Here is a 10,321-nt window from a genome sequence, read left to right as displayed (position 1 = left end):
GGTCAGGAACCCTGGGAAGGAGAGGGGCCCAGAGGTCAGCGCCAGAGCCTGGGGCATCTGCCCCCTGGACAGGCCTGTAACCCAGATCATGGTATGTGTGGTAACAGACTTGAGCCAGTGCACAAAGACAGGGTTACACGTAAAAGAAATCAAATTGTTACCACTCCTCTTCGCGTTTGTGATGTAGTTTCTCCAGCACAACCGTGTGGTTATTCTCTTGTCTTGGGAGGGCCTGGACTGCGTCCCTCTCCCCAGCTCACTGGCCCATCCCTTTGCTCCGCGGGGTAGCGCCACCCTGAGGAGGTGGCTGCCTCCTCTCAGAGTCCACTCCTCCTGTTTTTGTTAAATTTGCTCCAATGGTCATTTCTTTGCGCTGAACCCTCCACGGGAGCTGTCCTTACCACAGTCTCAACCGCCCGCGGCCAGGAGACTCCCTCTGAGCTCTCTGTCCTCTAGCTATCCTTCCCAGCAGTCAGGTGGCCACACCATGCACTGTCACAGCCAGGACACAAGCCAGGACACCACACCATGCACTGTCACAGCCTGGACACAAGCCGGGACACCACACCGTGCACTGTTGCAGCCAGGACACCTGGGCCCAGTCCCTAAGCAGCTGCAGGCCCCACATGGCCCACAGGATGCAGGCGGCCGCTCCAGCTGGAACACCTGGGGGCTCCCCTCCTCGCCCCTACTCCACACCTGACGATACCCATGACGCCCAAACCTTCACTTTTAGGTGACTGCTAACCTGGGGCCCACGGCACTGCTGTCTCCAGCGGGATCTGCAGCCCCTCCCCCAGTCCTGCTGCCCCATTTCACCGAGAACCAACCAGACCCCTCTTGAGGGGGCCCCAGCCCACAACTGGGCCGCTCCCCCCCTTCTTCCCTTTCCACAGTCCACACCCCTGTGCACAACCTACTTCATTACTGAGAACGCAAGCGACACGACTTCACTCCTTTTGTTCACTGTTGGGTCTGAGTGTGTCCGGAACATAGACATTTCTCGCAGACAGCAACGGGGTGCTCTGCCCATCGCGCCTCTGCCTGGCTTCCTCTCTGTTGTGCAGAGGTCACAGGGCCACCCTGGGGGCAGGGCCTCAACCTAGGCGAGAGCTCACCGGGTGGCCCGTGGAGCCACCACCACACCGCTGGGCGCTGGCCGACCACTCCCACGATCCACAGCGTCCTTCCACGTGACTGTTTTCTTCAAAAGACCACATACATCTGACACACACGGACAAAGCCTGCCTGTCGTGATGCCTTCTACAGGGCCTTCTACAGGGCCAGTAACGATCCACCTCTCGGCTTAAGCCATGGCTCCCTCCATTTGCACTCACATAAGACAGGGGAAGTCAAGTCAGCACCGAACATGCTGCTCTAGAAGCCAGAGTTAAAGCTTGGTTTAGAGACTGAGTTCACATCTCCGAGAAGCAGGCTTCATGGGGGATCCGACCGTTCCGCAGGCACAGACGTGGAAAGGCACACACCAGGCTGTAATCCCATCCTGTCACCTGTCTGTGTGGGGGCTGTTCCCTCGTTTCTGGAAGGGGCCACCCATCTCCGACCCCAAGGGTGAGAACAGAGATCTGCGGGTGGTGCCCCTTCCCCCGGCACGCAGGGGAGGGCCCAAGGGAGAATGCAGCAATTGGCCCCCCCGGGCTCGCACAGTAGGGCCACCTCTCAGCCATCACGGGCCTCCCCTGGTGCCAAGCTGGCCCTCATCTTGAAGATGTGGGCATAGGGCCCTGGCGTTCCCCAAGGGCATGTTTCTGCCCTACATTTTTAATGAGCACCGAGCAGCTGCTCTGTGCTCTGAAGGAGGGCCACACTTTCCCTCCCTTTAGAGCTGCATTCTCTGCAGGGGCACAGCTGCTCTTCAGAGTCGGCACCCCCGATGGCACCCTGGGGTCAGGACTGACAGCATGTGGAGGCAGCCGGACTCCAGGCCCAGGCACGGGTGTCCACCTCACTCTGACTTCCACGCATCCCGTCCCGTGCACCGAACACCTGACCGCTCTTCTCTGGGCCCCTCATGTCCGTGGGTCTCTCAGCTGTCCTTTGAGACCATGGTGCGCTGGGCTTCACTACGTGGGGGTTTATTTGTGGGTGAAGGGGCACGCGGGGTGTGGTAGGTCCAGATCTGCCACTCCAGCCCCGGAGCTTTCTGTGGTCCTTGTCCGGGAAGAGGAGAACCATGAATAAAGCACATGCTGGCCTGTGCCCACTGTGCACCCTCGTCTCCGGGAACGGAGATGCGCAAACCGGCCTCCTGGCCAGCTCCACACCACCTCGGAGCCACAGAGCCACAGCACTCCCTTCCCTCGGCCCTCGCATGTGAGCCACGTGAGCCACACCCCAGGCCTGTGAAAGGAGCTCATTCTGCTGGGGATGAAAAAGGATGGAAAGGTGGCAGTCCTCATTGAAGGGGAGAGAAGGGGCTGCAGAGATCATAGGAGGGAGCCTGTGAGGCAGGGTGGGTTCGTCTGCAAATGAAGTGTATTTGTGCAGCACGTGCCTGCTGTCCTGGACCTGCCTGCTCTCACAGACACAGACCAAAACGAGGCTGTAATTACGACCTTTTCGGAAAGCTCCAGGAAGCCTGGTGGGCAAGGGGCCCTGAGTGGGGGAAGAGCTGGCTTTCGCTTCTTTCTTTAGGTGTGGGTGATGGAGGGCCTCCCTGAGGAGGTGGCCTGGAATATGAAAAGGTGGTCCACCAAGGGGCAGCAAGTGCAAAGGCCCTGAGGCCATTAGGTCTAAGGCTCAGTGAGGGTAGAGACTTCCAGGGGAGGAGACATGCAAGCCTGGAAGGTCTGAGAGGGCTGCCCCCACCCCAGCATCATGCCTGCTTGTGGCCTGGGACATGGCTCACCTCCGCACCAGGCCTGGGCTGTTGGGTGTTGACATTTCCAGATATAAACTGATTGTTGACTTTTGAAACAAACAGAGTCCCCTGGGGTCCTGGCCCTGCGCTAAGCGGTCACTGCAGCAGCAAGGCTCATCCCAGACTCAGGACGGCCCCCACCTGGGAGACCAGAGACTGCATGGGGCGTCCCCCCTTTTCTTTTTAAATCCCTTGAACTTGTTCTTCCCTGAAACCACTGGCAGGTTCAGTCACTTCACACTCCAGTCGCTGCCCCGTCCTGCTGGCCGGTCCCCATGCACCCCTCCCCTGGAGCCCTGAGCATTTCCACACCTGTCCTGTCCTAGGTCCCCATGTCCTTGAGTCCCAGCGTCTTGGCGTCCTCCTGAAGGGCCACCCCTCAATGCCTCACCACAGGGTGCATCTTCCCACCACCTTGTGTGGTGACCTTACTCATGCCCCATGACCTTGACGGCAGCATGGGGCTGACTATGGCCGTCCTGTCTCTCATCCTGAGACCGAGGGAAGACACACAGAGATGCTTTGCCGTGTTGCAGCTGCCACCAGGAAGCCCCTCAAGGGTGCACAGCTGGCCAAGTGGCCGTAAGGAAGGCTGCTGGGCTCCCGGGGCCTGGCCGTCCCCACACCTCACTCGGCCACCCAGAACCTGGCGCCTGGAAGGACAGGACGGCAGATGTTGTGCGACCCAGGATGTGACCCCAGCTTTCTCCTGCCAGATGACCACCCAGCACCCACGTCCCTGAAGAGTGCTCCCTTCCCCTCTGCCGGGTTCTAGAAGAACCTACGACCCCCCTGTCATCCCCCCCAGCGCTGATTGGTCATCGCCGTTGGCAGTTTTCACGCAAGAGGAACCAGCCAATCGAACTTGCTGTCTTGGTCTGTTCTCTGGATTAGACAATTCGCGGAGCAATAAACCACACAAATTCAGAAAGCCTTCCTTAGCAACGCTAATGAATGAGCATGGTGTCTCCCGGGGATGTGGCAGCCTGGGCCCCCACACTACGGCGAGCCCCCCCATCGCCCTTGATGTCGCCTAAGGAACCAGGTCACCCGCGAGGCTGTCTCCACCTAATGCTACGTGGTGCTGGTTCCTTGTCAGGGCATGAGGGCCACGTCCTCACCACCTCTGGGCTGCCGTGGACACCCCAGAGGTGACCCCCCAGCGGTGGGGCGTCTGCCTCTCGGCTCCTGGATGTGGAGGATGCCCGGCGCGGCCACTGAGGTACAAACGAGGTCTCCTTGCCTTTCTGGAAGGTGGGACCCAGCTCTGCTCGCAGTAACAGAACCAACAGCCAGGGGAGTTGCCTCTGGGATCACTTGTCCCGCCGCAAGGAGCACGAGGGGGACTAATGGGCTGGGCCCCGGAGGGTCTCACGACCACCTCTGCCCTGCTGCCTCCCTGTTGTGTGTCTCTCCTGCTCGGTGTAGCCCTGCCAGTGTAACAGACGCGGGACGCTGGGAGCGGGAAAAGGGTCCAGTGGGACCCTGGCCCCGGCCGCTCCGTGTGGGCTGTGTGACCTGGGCAGGACCCTGGGCCCCCTTGGCAGGACCTCCTCATCTGACAGCGACACACACCTGGGGATGCTGGTGAGGTAGGTCATGACATTCTGGAACTCCTTGTCGGGGACGTCGCTGAAGGCCGGGTAGTCTGGGAAGGTGATGACCGGGCTGCCGTCCTGCCCGCGCCCACCTGGGGAGAGAGCAAGGCAGCACTGAGCCCAGGCGTGGTTTTCATCAGGGAAGGAGTGCGAGCGCTTGGCGTGTGCAGAAGAGTGATGCGCGCACAAACAGGCACCTGTCACTCTGCCACCGCAGGGCAGCCAGTCCCACACGGCTCGTCGCTTCCCAAATGAGCATAGTTGTACAGAACCAAGAACGCGCTGAGTAGGCTAACACCTCAAAGTACGGTTTTCTGCGCCTCGTAAATGCATGAGCCGCTTTAAACCCCCCACAACGCTCCGTCTCTTACCCCAGAGGCCCTAAGGCTCTGCATGCGTCTCTGATGAACCACTTCAGACAGTTTGGGTCTAAGGGGGTCATCCCCTTGGCAGTGTGGCAGGGGAGGGAGCAGAGAGCACACTTCTGAGCGGAGACACACAGCAAGGAGGAAAAGGGTGTGGGGCTCAGGACCTGGGGATGGGAGCTTCAAGCAGAAGGCTGAATTCAGTCTGGGGCCTATGTGGTTTGACGTGTCCCACAAGCAGTCTGGAGAAGCAGTGGACAGAGCAGGGGCTGATGACACGCCCGAATCACCCGGGCTCAGGTTCCATGTCTGCCTGCTAGTCGGCGCCCTGGGCGGCTGGGGACAGCCACTTGATGGGTGGGACCCATCTCTCCTGCCCTGGCCACCTGTCCTGGCCCATCGGCTGCAGGCCAGGTGCCATGTAGCTCCCAAGGCCGGGCTGCCAGACACGGTGGGGTCCACCCTCCCTGCTCACAGCTCCCTCCTAGACCCTGGCCACCCTCAGGGAGGAGGCCCACACCGTGGGGAGGAGGCCCACCCTGCCGGGAGGAGCGGCCAGCGGCACACAGGGGCCCTGAGATGCCACATGTGTGAGTGATGCCCCCGTCTAGCCAGCGCTCCATGGGGTGAAAGAACCACTGGCCACACTTTCTGAACTCCTCCCTCCCCACCCCGTCCGCCGGAATTAACAGCAAATCAATGAAGGTGGTGTCTCAGGCTAAGGTGGGGGCAGCGTGAGCAGTGCACACACTGACGTGCATGCGGGCAGCCCCCTGTGGCAGTTTCCCCAGCATGTTTCAGGTGCGTCCTGCACAAGAAGTATCGATGGACGTTGATGGAATTACACCAAAGACCTAACTCTGCAGGAGCCAGAGGAGGGTCCCCATTGGCAAGCAGGGCTGTGCACCATGGATGGGGCAGGGGTGGGCTCACCCTGAGCCAGCACCCATATCCTCGGAGGAATCGTGGGTAGGACGTGAGGTGGGGGCAGAACTGCCTTGGGATGGATCCGCCGTCAGTGTAACTCAGCCAAATCCCATCCTGGGAATCCTTCAGGTCCACCGGTCCCTGTGAGGCCCAGCCGGCTAGGACAGGCCCACCCAGGATGATCTCGGAAGCCCTGAAGTAGGACCCTCCTCACGCCTGCACAGTCCCCTCCCGAAACACTGGCTGGCATTTGAATGACAGAGAGAAGGTGTGTCCAGAGGGGTCCTGGGGCTCTGCCTCCTCCAAGCCAAGAGGTGGTGGGCTTACAACCTGGAGGAAGGTCAGGGTCATTAGTCTGGGTCACAAGTGCACTAAAGTTGTGAACCTTGGGGTCTTGAAAGGCATGGACGGGCTGGGGAGATGGAAGGAGCCCGCAGACCCTTGACTGAACGTTTTGTTGGCGTGGGCCACGACCCCTGTGCTGTAGACGGCTTCTTGTTTCTCTGAAGGACACCCCTCCCTCCTCGCGGTGACCGATATGCCTCACTGTGGACAAGCCCCCCAGAGGCCCCACATCCTGCTGACGACCTTTGATTCCCCCGGGTTGCCTGAGCTCCAGGGCCACGTGTTAGGGCGTGGCCTGAGGCGTGGTTCCCGGCCCCTGGGAGAAGGGCCAGGGCAGCCCCACGGGCACGGGGCTGGCTCTCAGGGCTCAGGAGGGGAAAGGGCCTGTGAGTAGGGCCGAGCGCCTGGGAAGGGCAGGTTGTCTGATCCCGACGGGGGTACTTGTACAGCTGTGAGGGTGGTCACCACAGGTGCCATCACAGCCTTAGCACCCAGGATGTGCCAGCACCGTCCAGTGGCTGGGGTCGTGCACCACAGCCAGACAGGATGGCAGGTCATCCTACAGGGTGGAGACAGAGCCCGGAACGAGGGACACAGGGGCCCCAGAACAGGCCGGTGGGACAGAGCCAGCCCCTCGCCCCTATCAGCTGTGCTCTGGGGCCTCCCCCACGGAAGCTGGGTGTGCTGGACTAGGGGGGTCCCTGGCCCAGGACGCTGCAAGGATGAGGGCAGCTGTGTCCTTTCCCACTGCACCTGCTGAGGGAACATTCTGGAGACTGCAGGCAGGAGCTCTCGGGCTGTGTCCCTCTCAGGACTGACTTCCGGCCGGCTCTTCCCGTAGCTCCTGGCCAATGAGCCCTGAGCCCCCTCCTCCCGGGCAGTGTGCAGCGTCTCCTGGCCCTTGGTGGAATCAACAGCAGGCCGTGCCCAACTCGCAGTATGTGGACTAGGTCCCCTTGGTCACAGCCCGGCTCTACCCCAGCCCCTCCCTCCCTCTGGCCCAGCACTCACCGGACAGATAAGCAAAGCGTTTCTTCAGCTGGTCCTGGATGTCAGCGGCACAGAGCGGGGTGATGTCCTGGTGCATGATTTCATCTGCGGGCAGAGCAGAGGGACGCGGCTGTCATTCGGTGCAAACTGCCTCATGCAGCCATGCGCATCAGCCAACACCTAAAGGGACCAGCGGTCACGTGCTCGGAAAAAGGGATTTCAGTTTCCAACGTGCAGAGACCTTTGTCTCTTGGTGCACAGAAAACTGTGTGCTGGGTGGTTTATCAATATTTAAGATGTGCCATGTGTCAGAGGCACAGAGAAAGGAACAGAGAGGTGGCGGGAGGGAGGGAGGAGGGACGGAGGGACGTGCAGGCAGATGTGAGGGCAGGCAGCACCACCCACCCAGCACTCGCTTTGGTCTGCCAGCCTGCACCCCCGACTGGAGGTGGTCTGGGCATCCCCGCGGCCACCACAGCCCAGGTCAGCGAGGACACCGGGCAGCAGACACACAGAGGTCCACCCCGCCTGCCCGACATGGACACAGGAGGGCACCTGGCCGGGTCCCTGAGCCAGATACTGATGGAAAAGGCGGCTTAGTGTACAGGCTGCGAGTCCTGGGTCGGGGTCTGGGGTGAACTGGGAGCAGCCACACCCTGGAGGCATCGCCAGGAAGCAAGAAGGTTTTGCGAGATTCTGGGCACCTGGGGTCAGGGCTGCGCGTGTCACTGCGGAGAGTGTGAAACTGGGCGCCAGCCCCTGCCCTGGTGTCCGCGGGCTCCTGCGTTTCTGAGTCAGCGCTTCGCTAGCGCTCATGTGATTCACAACCAGACCCTCGCTGAGCAGCGGAATTTGCATCCTGGGACATTTACACGATTTCTCAGAAGAGACTCAGGACCCAATCTGAGACGCCAGCCAAGAGAGCCTGGAGACACGGGAGCTCTTCCAGCCCGAAAATTCCAGTGGAGCTGCCGAACGCTACCTGCACGGACCAGCCTTGAAGCCGGCTCTTCCGGTCATGCAAACAAGCAGGTGTAAACAGGTGACACGACTAAGCACACAGGCAGGTTCCACCATCCTGGCGTGCCCTGCCCTTCGACCCTGCCTGCCATTGACCGGGCGCCCGCTGGCCCCACAGAGCGGCAGTGGCAGTAGCCGGCGTCAGGAAGTGACAGCAGCTAGTGCTCAGAAGGTGGGGACCTGCACTGAGTCCCCAAGGGTGAGGCCGCCGCCCACAGGCAGCACGATGCCTCGGCCATGGCTCTCCTCCGTGGGAGGAAATTCAGGACATTTTCCTGAATCCCAGGCAGGGCGATTTGTGCCGAGTGCAGCGCGCACCCTGCACGGGGGAGGGGCTGGACCTTCAGATTTCACATCGCATTTCCCTTCTCATGGCAGGAAGGAGTCTCTGCACAGTTAATATCAAACCTGTGCCACCTGTGCTCAGGTTCAGCCTCTGCAGCCCCAGAGACGCACATCGTTGAGCACAGACCATGGGAGGCACTTCTGGAGACCTCCCAGGGGCAGTGGAAACAGCACAGACACTGAACTGGCAAGTCCTTAACGGGGACCCAGCGTCCGTGAGGAGCACAGGGACTGCCTAGACGGTTCCCCAGACCTCACCACCACCCTAGACCTCAGCATCCCCACTGGACTCCAGCAGCCCATGAGGAAAGAAAACCATGAGTGTCTGGGCCTCTGATGGATGGTAATTCTTGACTGGGTCTGACTGGCAGAGCCTTTAAGCCCACTTCCTCTCCAAGTACCCTCTGAGCTCAGTCCTGCACAGCACAGGCTGTCTGTGCTCTGAGCCTGGCCTACCCTGATGGCACAAGGCCTTCCCACATGCTAGAGACAGGGCCATTATTGCTGACCATTCCTGTACTTTCAGTGACAGAGGGACAGTCCTGCTGGCTGGATCGATGTCAACATGAGCTTGGTTCCTTGGAGAGATGTCTCTGGGCCTTGTCACCACCCTCCTGTGGGCACTGACCATTCTCATGTTCCCAGAGCTCCTCCAATGGATGGACCAAGGTCCTTCAGGCCTCAGGGCCTTTGCATGAGTTGCTCCCTATAATGCTTCTCCCATTGTCTGCTGGCCAGTCCAGTATTACTCACTTCCTGGCCAAGATGTTACTTCTTCAGGGAGGCCTTTCTCCACCTCCTGGCCTGGGCCAGGCCTCACGGCATCCTGCACACAGGCCGGAGAGCCTGCAGCCCACTGCTCAAGCCCAGGACCCGGCCCAGCGGCCCCTGTGACAGGGGCACAAAGAACTTGTGTGGGACAGGGGAAGCAGGAGGCGCACGAGAGGGCGACTTCCCCGAGCAGCACTGGAATCCAGCTAAGTCGGCACGCAGGCTGGTGCAGAATTTCCGGAGCCCACAGATAGCTGACCACGGCAGCGCGTCTGCCTGCAGCCTCACTGCGGATTCCACGCGGGTGAGGTTTTGGGCGCAGAACTTGCTCCGACAGCATGCCGCAGGTCTAAGGCGCCGTTCCAGGTTGAACAACAGTGTTATTCTGCAGCCTGCGCTGGAAACAGCAGAATCCGCACAAATGGACTCCGTCTAAAGGTCACTATGGCTTACATGTCACTGGCCACCCCTCATAAAGCTGGAAATAAGTAAGGACCACGGAAGTAGTTTTCGTCACGGTCACCTGGCAGCTTCGTCAAGCCCGCGGGCTCTGGGTCTCCGGGTGCGCTGGGCATGTCTCCCCCAACCCCGAAGCGCCGCTTCTGCCCACCCTGCTTCCTCGTTCAGAAGCGTGGGTCTGCAGTTTGTGGCAGAGGACAGGGCACTGCTAGTCCAGCAGGAAGTGGGGGAGTCCACGGGAGAAGGAGCAAGCCTCAGATGTCAGCAGTCCGGACAGGAAGGGGGTCGCCCCACCCGCCGGCTCATTGAAAAGGTCAGGCGAGGCCCCACTCCTGCACAGAACCTCTCTGTATGAACACAATGTCTCACAGATAGCTACCCGCTTCCTGTCTCGGCCAGACGTGAGGGGAGAGCCCCGGGCGAGGAGCCTGTCACAGGGTCACGTCTGACGGAGGTTGACGCGGGGCACGGGCACTGAGAGGGCCCCCGGGGCCAGGGTTCAGCGCGGCTCTGGGAGCCATCTAGAAAGACAGTTGCACCCAGAACATGACAGGTGGCGCACAGCCCACTTAGCCTCGCTCACGACGTTTAGCCGCCCCAGGACCTGGCTCAGCTCCAGA

General features: G+C 60.8%; 1 protein-coding gene across 4 annotated transcripts in view; it reads right to left on the bottom strand.

Annotated features, from left to right (window-relative positions):
- MCF2L (MCF.2 cell line derived transforming sequence like) overlaps positions 1-10,321 on the bottom strand; it is an 84,791-nt gene that overhangs the window by 46,280 nt on the left and 28,190 nt on the right. For all 4 annotated transcript variants that reach the window (XM_049647248.1, XM_049647250.1, XM_049647247.1 and 1 more), the window contains 2 exons: positions 7,128-7,211; positions 4,457-4,571 (listed from right to left, as the gene is read on the bottom strand). In XM_049647248.1, coding sequence (XP_049503205.1) covers positions 4,457-4,571; positions 7,128-7,211 — 199 coding nt within the window. The remainder of the gene's footprint in view (positions 1-4,456; positions 4,572-7,127; positions 7,212-10,321) is intronic.

Source organism: Panthera uncia, assembly GCF_023721935.1.
Source record: "Panthera uncia isolate 11264 chromosome A1 unlocalized genomic scaffold, Puncia_PCG_1.0 HiC_scaffold_16, whole genome shotgun sequence".
NCBI lineage: Eukaryota > Metazoa > Chordata > Mammalia > Carnivora > Felidae > Panthera > Panthera uncia.
The sequence above is the reverse complement of the archived record's forward strand: the minus strand, read 5'-3'. Positions and strand labels throughout refer to the sequence as shown.